We start from the raw sequence: 12,959 nt of genomic DNA, 5'->3' as shown, positions 1-12,959 counted from the left end.
CACAAGCATTTAGCTGGGTATTACTGTTGGAGCTGGAAACACAAGCATTTAGCTAGGTATTACTGTTGGAGCTAGAAGCACAAGCATTTAGCTAGGTATTACTGTTGGAGCTAGAAACACAAACATTTAGCTAGGCATTACTGTTGGAGCTAGAAACAGAAGCATTTAGCCAGGTATTACTGTTGGAGCTAGAAACACAAGCATTTAGCTAGGTATTACTGTTGGAGCTAGAAACACAAGCATTTAGCTAGGTATTACTGTTGCAGCTAGAAACACAAGCATTTAGCTAGGTATTACTGTTGGAGCTAGAAACACAAGCATTTAGCTAGGTATTACTGTTGGAGCTAGAAACACAAGCATTTAGCTAGGTATTACTGTTGGAGCTGGAAACACAAGCATTTAGCTAGGTATGACTGTTGTAGCTAGAAACACAAGCATTTAGCTAGGTATTACTGTTGGAGCTAGAAACACAAGCATTTAGCTAGGTATTACTGTTGGTGCTAGAAACACAAGCATTTAGCTAGGTATTACTGTTGGAGCTAGAAACACAAGCATTTAGCTAGGTATTACTGTACTGTTGGAGCTAGAAACACAAGCATTTAGCTAGGTATTGCTGTACTGTTGGAGCTAGAAACACAAGCATTTAGCTAGGTATTACTGTTGGAGCTAGAAACACAAGCATTTAGCTAGGTATTACTGTTGGAGCTGGAAACACAAGCATTTAGCTAGGTATGACTGTTGTAGCTAGAAACACAAGCATTTAGCTAGGTATTACTGTTGGAGCTAGAAACACAAGCATTTAGCTGGGTATTACTGTTGGAGCTAGAAACACAAGCATTTAGCTAGGTGTTACTGTTGGAGCTAGAAACACAAGCATTTAGCTAGGTATTACTGTTGGAGCTAGAAACACAAGCATTTAGCTAGGTGTTACTGTTGGAGCTAGAAACACAAGCATTTAGCTAGGTGTTACTGTTGGAGCTAGACACACAAGCATTTAGCTAGGTATTACTGTTGGAGCTAGAATCACAAGCATTTAGCTAGGTGTTACTGTTGGAGCTAGAAACACAAGTATTTAGCTAGGTATTACTGTTGGAGCTAGAAACACAAACATTTAGCTAGGTATTACTGTTGGAGCTAGACACACAAGCATTTAGCTAGGTATTACTGCACTGTTGGAGCTAGAAACACAAGCATTTAGCTAGGTATTACTGTACTGTTGGAGTTAGAAACACAAGCATTTAGCTAGGTATTACTGTACTGTTGGAACTAGAAACACAAGCATTTAGCTAGGTATTACTGTACTGTTGGAGCAAGAAACACAAGCATTTAGCTGGGTATTACTGCACTGTTGGAGCTAGAAACACAAGCATTTAGCTAGGTATCACTCTTGGAGCTAGGAACCCATAGCATTTAGCTAGGTATTACTGTTGGAGCTAGAAACACAAGCATTTAGCTGGGTATTACTGTTGGAGCTGGAAACACAAGCATTTAGCTAGGTATTACTGTTGGAGCTAGAAACACAAGCATTTAGCTAGGTATTACTGTTGGAGCTAGAAACACAAACATTTAGCTAGGCATTACTGTTGGAGCTAGAAACACAAGCATTTAGCCAGGTATTACTGTTGGAGCTAGAAACACAAGCATTTAGCTAGGTATTACTGTTGGAGCTAGAAACACAAGCATTTAGCTAGGTATTACTGTTGCAGCTAGAAACACAAGCATTTAGCTAGGTATTACTGTTGGAGCTAGAAACACAAGCATTTAGCTAGGTATCACTGCACTGTTGGAGCTAGAAACACAAGCATTTAGCTAGGAATTACTGTTGGAGCTAGAAACACAAGCATTTAGCTAGGTATTACTGTACAGTTGGAGCTAGAAACACAAGCATTTAGCTAGGTATTACTGCACTGTTGGAGCTAGAAACACAAGCATTTAGCTAGGTATCACTTCACTGTTGGAGCTAGAAACACAAGCATTTAGCTAGGTACTACTGTTGGAGCTAGAAACACAAGTGTTTAGCTAGGTATTACTGTACTGTTGGAGCTAGAAATACAAGCATTTAGCTAGGTATTACTGCACTGTTGGTGCTAGAAACACAAGCATTTAGCTAGGTTTTACTGTACTGTTGGAGCTAGAAACACAAGCATTTAGCTAGGTATTACTGTACTGTTGGAACTAGAAACACAAGCATTTAGCTAGGTATTACTGTTGGTGCTAGAAACACAAGCATTTAGCTAGGTATTACTGTTGGAGCTAGAAACACAAGCATTTAGCTAGGTATTACTGTACTGTTGGAGCTAGAAACACAAGCATTTAGCTAGGTATTGCTGTACTGTTGGAGCTAGAAACACAAGCATTTAGCTAGGTATTACTGTTGGAGCTAGAAACACAAGCATTTAGCTAGGTATTACTGTTGGAGCTGGAAACACAAGCATTTAGCTAGGTATGACTGTTGTAGCTAGAAACACAAGCATTTAGCTAGGTATTACTGTTGGAGCTAGAAACACAAGCATTTAGCTAGGTATTACTGTTGGAGATATAAACACAAGCATTTAGCTAGGTATTACTGTTGGAGCTAGAAACACAAGCATTTAGCTGGGTATTACTGTTGGAGCTAGAAACACAAGCATTTAGCTAGGTGTTACTGTTGGAGCTAGAAACACAAGCATTTAGCTAGGTATTACTGTTGGAGCTAGAAACACAAGCATTTAGCTAGGTGTTACTGTTGGAGCTAGAAACACATGCATTTAGCTAGGTGTTACTGTTGGAGCTAGAAACACAGCATTTAGCTAGGTATTACTGTTGGAGCTAGAAACACAAGCATTTAGCTAGGTGTTACTGTTGGAGCTAGAAACACAAGCATTTAGCTAGGTGTTACTGTTGGAGCTAGAAACACAAACATTTAGCTAGGTATTACTGTTGGAGCTAGAAACACAAGCATTTAGCTAGGTATTACTGTTGGAGCTAGAAACACAAGCATTTAGCTAGGTATTACTGTTGGAGCTAGAAACACAAGCATTTAGCTAGGTATCACTGCCCTGTTGGAGCTAGAAACACAAGAATTTAGCTAGGTATTACTGTACTGTTGGAGTTAGAAACACAAGCATTTAGCTAGGTATTACTGTACTGTTGGAACTAGAAACACAAGCATTTAGCTAGGTATTACTGTACTGTTGGAGCAAGAAACACAAGCATTTAGCTGGGTATTACTGCACTGTTGGAGCTAGAAACACAAGCATTTAGCTAGGTATCAATGTTGGAGCTAGGAACCCATAGCATTTAGCTAGGTATTACTGTTGGAGCTAGAAACACAAGCATTTAGCTGGGTATCACTGTTGGAGCTGGAAACACAAGCATTTAGCTAGGTATTACTGTTGGAGCTAGAAACACAAGCATTTAGCTAGGTATTACTGTTGGAGCTAGAAACACAAACATTTAGCTAGGTATTACTGTTGGAGCTAGAAACACAAGCATTTAGCCAGGTATTACTGTTGGAGCTAGAAACACAAGCATTTAGCTAGGTATTACTGTTGGAGCTAGAAACACAAGCATTTAGCTAGGTATTACTGTTGCAGCTAGAAACACAAGCATTTAGCTAGGTATTACTGTTGGAGCTAGAAACACAAGCATTTAGCTAGGTATTACTGTTGGAGCTAGAAACACTAGCATTTAGCTGGGTATCACTGTTGGAGCTAGAAACACAAGCATTTAGCTAGGTATTACTGTTGGAGCTAGATACACAAGCATTTAGCTAGGTATCACTGCACTTTTGGAGCTAGAAACACAACCATTTAGCTAGGTATTACCGTTGGAGCTAGAAACACAAGCATTTAGCTAGGTATTACTGTACTGTTGGAGCAAGAAACACAAGCATTTAGCTGGGTATTACTGCACAGTTGGAGCTAGAAACACAAGCATTTAGCTAGGTATTACTGTTGGAGCTAGAAACACAAGCATTTAGCTAGGTATTACTGTTGGAGCTAGAAACACAAGCATTTAGCTAGGTATTACTGTTGGAGCTAGAAACACAAGCATTTAGCCAGGAATTACTGTTGGAGCTAGAAACACAAGCATTTAGCTAGGTATTACTGTTGGAGCTAGAAACACAAGCATTTAGACAGGTATTACTGTTGGAGCTAGAAACACAAGCATTTAGCTAGGTGTTACTGTTGGAGCTAGAAACACAAGCATTTAGCTAGGTATTACTGTTGGAGCTAGAAACACAAGCATTTAGCTAGGTGTTACTGTTGGAGCTAGAAACACAAGCATTTAGCTAGGTGTTACTGTTGGAGCTAGAAACACAAGCATTTAGCTAGGTATTACTGTTGGAGCTAGAAACACAAGTATTTAGCTAGGTGTTACTGTTGGAGCTAGAAACACAAGCATTTAGCTAGGTATTACTGTTGGAGCTAGAAACACAAGCATTTAGCTAGGTATTACTGTTGGAGCTAGAAACACAAGCATTTAGCCAGGTATTACTGTTGGAGCTAGAAACACAAGCATTTAGCTAGGTATTACTGATGGAGCTAGAAACACAAGCATTTAGCCAGGTATTACTGTTGGAGCTAGAAACACAAGCATTTAGCTAGGTATTACTGTTGTAGCTAGAAACACAAGCATTTAGCTAGGTATTACTGTTGGAGCTAGAAACACAAGCATTTAGCTAGGTATTACTGTTGGAGCTAGAAACACTAGCATTTAGCTGGGTATCACTGTTGGAGCTAGAAACACAAACATTTAGCTAGGTATTACTGTTGGAGCTAGAAACACAAGCATTTAGCTAGGTATCACTGCACTGTTGGAGCTAGAAACACAAGCATTTAGCTTGGTATTACTGCACTTTTGGAGCTAGAAACACAAGCATTTAGCTAGGTATTACTGTTGGTGCTAGAAACACAAGCATTTAGCTAGGTATTACTGCACTGTTGGAGCTAGAAACACAAGCATTTAGCTAGGTATTACTGTTGGAGCTAGAAACACAAGCATTTAGCTAGGTATCACTGTTGGAGCTAGAAACACAAGCATTTAGCTAGTTATTACTGTACTGTTGGAGCTAGAAACACAATCATATTGACGCACCTGCGATAACATCTGCAAATCTGTGTACGTGACCAATAAACATTGATTTGATTAGACTTTTATTTGAGTTCCTTCGTTTATTAGATGGGTAATTTTGTATTTGCTAGATTTGGAAGGGAAGGAAGACACTTTTAAATTAAATATGTGTGGGGACAGCATCAAAACAGCTTCAAAAACCCATCTGTGTGACGAGAGAGAGACAGCTGTCGAGTGTGAACACACCACACACACACACACACACACAAACACACACAGTACACACACACACACACACACACACACACACACACACACACACACACACACACACACACACACACACACACACACACACACACACACACACACACACACACACACACACACACACACACACACACACACACACACATACACAGCAACACACAGCAACACACAGCAACACACACACACACACACACAAAAACACACAGAAACACACACACACCACACACACAGAAACACACACACACACACACACACACACACACGATACAAACCCGATATTTTATCTTTCCATGAGTCAGGTAAAAAAAGGTCAAATGCCTTTTCGTTGTCGCTGGATGCATAACTAGGCTACACGCATGACAATAAGACACATTGAGACCACAGGTAATGTCAGCTGAGCTGCCAGCGTCCGTCTGACCTCTACTAGCGCTGGCTACCCACAGAAGCAGCCGTCATGCATTACAGCTGCATTTCCCATTAAATGTCAGGCTCTGCACCAAAAAAAAATGAAAAAAAATAAAAAACCGACTCTCTCTCTCTCTCTACTCTGAGAACCTCAGTCTAAATCTATGGATTGGCTCCGGCTCAGTGTGCCAACAGCCCAGCATTTTACAGCGTTTTACGCTGTCACGTTCCACTACTAGCCGCTGCATGTCACGTCAGTGAGCATCAATTAGACCTCGAGTAGGCTAGCCTTGCCTAACGGCCGACCTGTTATCAATTTTTTGAATATTTAACGGCAGCAGTGTAAATGTAAACGAAGTCCAAGCCATGACTGGGTGACGTCATGTCTGTGAGAGAGAGAGAGAGAGAGAGAGGTGTGGGGGGGGGGGGGGCTTTTTATGCATAGCGGTAGCCATGAAAACAGACAGTAGTCTCGCCTTGCCGCTGTTGCAGAGTTGAGTAGGCTGTTTTCGTGAGGGCGTGTGGACCGTTGGCGCCTAGAATCCTAACAGCACGCCTGATTCCAGCTCTCACGGGCAGGCATTCTCTCTCTCTCTCTCTCTCTCTCTCTCTCTCTCTCTCTCTCTCTCTCTCTCTCTCTCTCTCTCTCTCTCTCTCACTCTTTCTCACAAAAAGCATCTTCTCTCTCTCTCTCTGTCTCCATCTCTCTCTCTCTCTCTCTCTCTGTCTCCATCTCTCTTTCTCTCTCTCTGTCTCCATCTCTCTCTCTCTCTCTCTCTGTCTCTCTCCATCTCTCTCTGTCTCCATCTCTCTCTCTCTCTCTCTCTCTCTCTCTCTCTCTGTCTCCATCTCTCTATCTCTCTCTCTCTCTGTCTCCATCTCTCTCTCTCTCTCTCTCTCTCTCTCTCTCTCTCTCTCTCTCTCTCTCTCTGTCTCCATCTCTCTCTCTCTCTCTCTCTCTCTCTCTCTCTGTCTCCATCTCTCTCTCTGTCTCCATCTATCTCTCTCTCTCTCTCTCTCCATCTCTCCATCTCTCTCTCTCTCTCTGTTTGCCCAAAAAGCCTCTTCCCTCCCTATACCCACACCATGGTGTATACAGTGCAGCGAGAGAGACACACTACAACAGAGGAGACATCAACTGTGCTCATGAAAGGCTAAGCTATTGAGCAGCAATGATGTGGGACCGGGTAACAGTTTGTCCTGTCAGTATAGGTGGGAGTGTGTGGGGGGGGGGGGGGGGGGGGGGGGGGGGGGAACAGTTTATAGAAGTAGATCTACTGTTTTTGTAATAGAAGTTCATCCCCTGGACAGGAAGCAGCCAGATTATCACAGGGTCTTATCCCAAATCTATATCCTTCATTCTGAGCACCAAGCAGTGATGCATTGGGTCCTATTTTTTTACAGTCTTGGGTATGACTCATCCAGGGATCAAACTCCCAACCTTTAATCTCAGAGCGGACTTTGAATTGATGGGCAACTGGTAAGCAAACAATCCCTCATACGAGAAACGATTAGACTACTGGTGAAACCTGACACACACACACACGTCAGAGAAGATGGACAGATTCACTGCTGGTTGTGTGTTCGTCACGCAAGTCATGTACCAAGGGGTTATACCAGGTGAGCACAGGAGGACGAGAGGAGAAGAGAGGAGATGAGGGTTGTGGATGGGTTTCATATGGTGGGTGAGGAAGAGGAAGGGTTTCAGGTGGTGTGTCAGTAGACAGACAGACAGACAGACAGACAGACAGACAGACAGACAGACAGACAGACAGACAGACAGACAGACAGACAGACAGACAGGCTAATCTTTCGATTTATCTTACCTCCATACTTGTCCCATCTGGAAGATGTGTATGAGGGTCTGCCACAGCCACACAGAGAACAGGCAGCACCTGTCCCTTCCCTGTGCTCTCAGCCCTGCCGTAGCTCTCCGGTTGCTCAGCCCTTCCACAGAGCCCAGACCGCCCCCGGTGTAATCCTGCACGAACCACCTGAAGCTCAGGATCTGGACCAGCACCGAGGGCACCAGCACCAAGAAGAGGGTGAGTCCGGACCAGAGGTAGTCATGCTTGTGGTAGTAGTCGATGGCCAGCGCCAGGTCTGTCCCCACGTCCCAGAAGAAAACGAACAGGGCCAGGATGATCCACAGACAGTCCAGCCAGAGGCGTTCTTCCTGCTGCGGCCGCCCCGGCCGTGCGTCCTCTTGTCCTCCCCCGCCTCTCCTCTTGTCGTGGAGGTAATGCAGACAGGCGCTCCGGCAGCCCCAGTAACAGGATGAGGTGTTGCAGCAGTGGCAGATGTGGAAGGAGCTGCCTTCCCTCGGGTCGCCCTCGCCGGTCCCCACCACCTCGTCCAGGTTGTGCAGCTGGGCGAATCCCCGGACGACCCCCGACCATCGGATTTCGCTGCCATCTTGCTCTCTACCGAAGCGTCTCACGCCTCCGGCCTCCGGGGTTCGTGACGACACTTCCCTGACACCTGTTTTCCGAGTGCCAAATGTGTGAGCCATCTAAAAAAAGCGGGGAGGCAGTGCGGCAGCGTCTCCGGGTCGGTTCCCAGATTGTGTCCAGGCGGCAGCGGTAGCGTCACAGACATAACCCATCTTCTCTCTCGGTATGTAATGTGGTACCGCTGAAGAGGAGAGGAGGTAGCCTCGTTACGGCTAGTGTGCTACTACTACTCTGGTGTATTCAATACCTGTACCTAATAATCTATCTCTGTACCTAATAATCTATCTATCTATCTACTACAGCCTTTCATAGCCTCATCGTCCAGTGTTTTCTGTTATTCTGCAGCAGCTCACCCTCTCCCTCTCCTTCCTTCCCCCAGCTGCAGGGCTGAATGCCACGAGCCAACCGTCCTTCCCACGACTACCTAATTCATCCCCCCACCCTCTCTCTCGTTCGCTGTCTCTGTCTCTCTCTCTCTCTCTCTCTCTCTCTCCCCACCGCTCTCTCACCACCGCTCTCTCTCTCCCTCTCTCTCGCGCTCTCTCTCGCTCTCTCTCTCTCTCTCTCTCTCTCTCTCTCGCTCTCTCTCGCTCTCCCTCTCTCTCTCTCTCTCTCTCTCGCTCTCTCTCGCTCTCTCTCCCTCTCTCTCTCTCTCTCCTCTCTCTCTCCCTCTGTCTCTCTTTCTGCTAAACGTGGTTGCCACCTAGTGTTTTGTTTAAAGCCCCAAATATGGAAGAAGAGGGCTGCATGATGTAATGCTGCGTTGGGCGTACAGGGTATGTGTATTTATTAACCCTTTGTCCAATGAGCTCTCCGTCTGCCCCCCCCCCCCACCCCACCCTCTATCTCTACCTACCTGCATGCGTGTGTGTGCGTGTGTGTGTGTGTGTGTGTGTGTGTGTGTGTGTGTGTGTGTGTGTGTGTGTGTGTGTGTGTGTGTGTGTGTGTGGACTACATTAGGCCTATAGTATTCTTATCCATTCAGCCGTGTGATATGTGACGGTAGTTTCTAGATAAAAGGCAGATATATGGGATATTGATATGAGGAAGTAATTATGAAGAATCCACGGTTGACAAGGCTTGGAACACATGGCTAAAGAGCATGGCATATACAGGCTTACAAGTTCATGTTAATTTGGCAGGATATTTATGGCATAATTTGAAATGAGAGAAGAGCCACAAGGTGTAGGCTAAGATCAATGAAATCAAATGTAATTATTTCAGAAATTTATATTGATCAATAATTTGGTGAATAAATAATATATTCGAATCGTTCTCTAGTTGAGAAACACCACTTATTTTAAAAAAAAGAAGAAAAAAAAAGGTTGTGACATTTCTGCAGTACGGCTTTATTAAACATAACATCGTATCTGTCTGCCAATGGCGTTAAAGACTTGGCCAAAAGTGACGTTCATCCCTGTGGATGCTAACCTAGTGGAAGGTAGTGGTTGGTGAGTTGGTGGTGTTTCAGACAGAACTCTGTGGTTATGTCATCGGGCTTGAGCCTTCAAATTAGACAAACTCTTTTTCTTGTTGTGCCAGTCAATGTCTCGTGTCCATGAGGCTGAGTAGGGCATTTTGACGGGAGCTGTCCTCTGCTAAAGTGGTGCTGAAATAGTGGTGGGGGGCTGGGAGCGAAGCTAAAATGGTGGAGGGATGGGAGGGAAGCTGAAATGGTGGGGGGCTGGGAGGAAGCTGAGATGGTGGAGGGATGGGAGAGAAGCTGAAATGGTGGGGGGGCTGGGAGGGAAACTGAAATGGTGAGGGGCTGGGAGGGTAGCTGAAATAGTGGTGGGGCTGGGAGGGAAGCTGAAATGGTGGGGGGGCTGGGAGGGAAGCTGAAATGGTGGGGGGCTGGGAGAGTAGCTGAAATAGTGGGGGGGGGGGGGGGCTGGGAGGGAAGCTGAAATAGTGGGGGGGGGGGGCTGGGAGGGAAGCTGAAATAGTGGTGGGGCTGGGAGGGAAGCTGAAATGGTGGGGGGGCTGGGAGGGAAGCTGAAAATAGTGGGGGGGCTGGGAGGGAAGCTGAAATAGTGGGGGGGCTGGGCGGGAAGCTGAAATGGTGGAGGGATGGGAGGGAAGCTGAATGGTGGGGGGGCTGTGAGAGAAGCTGAAATAGTGGGGGGGCTGGGAGAGTAGCTGAAATAGTGGGGGGCTGGGAGGGGAAAATGAAATGGTGGAGGGATGGGAGGGAAGCTGAAATGGTGGGGGGGGCTGGGAGAGAAGCTGAAATAGTGGGGGGGCTGGGAGGGAAGCTGAATAGTGGGGTGGCTGGGAGGGAAGCTGAAATAGTGGTGGGGCTGGAGGGAAGCTGAAATGGTGGGGGGGCTGGGAGGGAAGCTGAAATAGTGGTGGGGGGCTGGGAGGGAAGCTGAAATAGTGGGGGGGGGCTGGGAGGGAAGCTGAAATGGTGGGGGGGCTGGGAGGGAAGCTGAAATGGTGGGGGGCTGGGAGGGAAGCTGAAATAGTGGGGGGGCTGGGAGGGAAGCTGAAATGGTGGAGGGATGGGAGGGAAGCTGAAATGGTGGGGGGCTGGGAGGAAGCTGAAATGGTGGGGGGCTGGGAGAGAAGCTGAAATAGTAGGGGGGCTGGGAGGGAACTTAAATGGTGGGGGGCTGGGAGAGAAGCTGAAGTGGTGGGGGGGCTGGGAGGAAGCTGAAATGGTGGGGGGGGCTGGGAGAGAAGCTGAAATAGTAGGGGGGCTGGGAGGGAAGCTTAAATGGTGGGGGGATGCGAGGGAAACTGAAATGGTGGGGGGCTGGGAGAGAAGCTGAAGTGGTGGGGGGGCTGGGAGGGAAGCTGAAATAGTGGGGGGGGCTGGGAGAGAAGCTGAAATGGTGGAGGGATGGGAGGGAAGCTGAAATAGTGGGGGGGCTGGGAGGAAGAGCTGAAATAGTGGGGGGGCTAGGAGAGAAGCTGAAATGGTGGAGGGATGGGAGGGAAACTGAAATGGTGGGGGGCTGGGAGAGAAGCTGAAGTGGTGGAGGGATGGGAGAGAAGCTGAAATAGTGGGGGGGCTGGGAGGGAAACTGAAATGGTGGAGGGATGGGAGGGAAGCTGAAATGGTGGGGGCTGGGAGGGAAACTGAGATGGTGGAGGGATGGGAGAGAAGCTGAAATGGTGGAGGGATGGGAGAGAAGCTGAAATGGTGGAGGGATGGGAGAGAAGCTGAGATGGTGGAGGGATGGGAGAGAAGCTGAAATAGTGGGGGGGCTGGGAGGGAAACTGAAATGGTGAGGGGCTGGGAGGGAAGCTGAAATAGTGGTGGGGCTGGGAGGGAAGCTGAAATGGTGGGGGGGCTGGGAGGGAAACTGAAATGGTGAGGGGCTGGGAGAGTAGCTGAAATAGTGGGGGGGGGGGGGGCTGGGAGGGAAGCTGAAATAGTGGGGGGCTGGGAGGGAAGCTGAAATAGTGGTGGGGCTGGGAGGGAAGCTGAAATGGTGGGGGGCTGGGAGGGAAGCTGAAATAGTGGGGGGGGCTGGGAGGGAAGCTGAAATAGTGGGGGGCTGGGAGGGAAGCTGAAATGGTGGAGGGATGGGAGGGAAGCTGAAATGGTGGGGGGGCTGTGAGAGAAGCTGAAATAGTGGGGGGGCTGGGAGAGTAGCTGAAATAGTGGGGGGCTGGGAGGGAAAATGAAATGGTGGAGGGATGGGAGGGAAGCTGAAATGGTGGGGGGGGCTGGGAGAGAAGCTGAAATAGTGGGGGGGCTGGGAGGGAAGCTGAAATAGTGGGGTGGCTGGGAGGGAAGCTGAAATAGTGGTGGGGCTGGGAGGGAAGCTGAAATGGTGGGGGGGCTGGGAGGGAAGCTGAAATAGTGGGGGGGGCTGGGAGGGAAGCTGAAATAGTGGGGGGGCTGGGAGGGAAGCTGAAATAGTGGTGGGGCTGGGAGGGAAGCTGAAATGCTGGGGGGGCTGGGAGGGAAGCTGAAATAGTGGGGGGGCTGGGAGGGAAGCTGAAATAGTGGGGGGGCTGGGAGGGAACCTGAAATGGTGGAGGGATGGGAGGGAAGCTGAAATGGTGGGGGGGCTGGGAGAGAAGCTGAAATGATGGGGGGGCTGGGAGGGAAGCTGAAATAGTGGGGGGGCTGGGAGGGAAGCTGAAATGGTGGAGGGATGGGAGGGAAGCTGAAATGGTGGGGGGCTGGGAGGGAAGCTGAGATGGTGGAGGGATGGGAGAGAAGCTGAAATGGTGGGGGGCTGGGAGGGAAACTGAAATGGTGAGGGGCTGGGAGAGTAGCTGAAATAGTGGTGGGCTGGGAGGGAAGCTGAAATGGTGGAGGGATGGGAGGGAAGCTGAAATGTGGGGGGCCTGGGAGAGAAGCTGAAATAGTGGGGGGGCTGGGAGGGAAGCTGAAATAATGGGGGGGGGCTGGGAGGGAAGCTGAAATAGTGGTGGGGCTGGGAGGGAAGCTGAAATGGTGGGGGGGCTGGGAGGGAAGCTGAAATAGTGGGGAGGCTGGGAGGGAAGCTGAAATAGTGGGGGGGCTGGGCGGGAAGCTGAAATGGTGGAGGGATGGGAGGGAAGCTGAAATAGTGGGGGGGGCTGGGAGGGAAGCTGAAATGGTGGGGGGGCTGGGAGGGAAGCTGAAATGGTGGGGGGGCTGGGAGGGAAGCTGAAATAGTGGGGGGGGGCTGGGAGGGAAGCTGAAATGGTGGGGGGGCTGGGAGGGAAGCTGAAATGGTGGGGGGGCTGGGAGGGAAGCTGAAATAGTGGGGGGGTTGGGAGGGAAGCTGAAATGGTGGAGGGCTGGGAGGGAAGCTGAAATGGTGGGGGGCT

General features: G+C 48.3%; 1 protein-coding gene across 1 annotated transcript in view; it reads right to left on the bottom strand.

Moving 5' to 3' along the window:
- Window positions 1–8,591, bottom strand: part of LOC106571010 (XK-related protein 6-like) — a 254,218-nt gene extending 245,627 nt beyond the window's left edge. Inside the window, 2 exon segments of the mRNA XM_045695514.2 lie at window positions 7,557–8,124; window positions 8,127–8,591. Of these exon segments, the coding sequence (XP_045551470.2) occupies window positions 7,557–8,124; window positions 8,127–8,145 (587 nt within the window). The 5' untranslated portion in view covers window positions 8,146–8,591.
- Between the last annotated feature and the right edge of the window lie 4,368 nt (window positions 8,592–12,959).

This window comes from Salmo salar, chromosome 15 (assembly GCF_965601325.2).
Source record: "Salmo salar chromosome 15, fSalSal1, whole genome shotgun sequence".
NCBI lineage: Eukaryota > Metazoa > Chordata > Actinopteri > Salmoniformes > Salmonidae > Salmo > Salmo salar.
The sequence above is the reverse complement of the archived record's forward strand: the minus strand, read 5'-3'. Positions and strand labels throughout refer to the sequence as shown.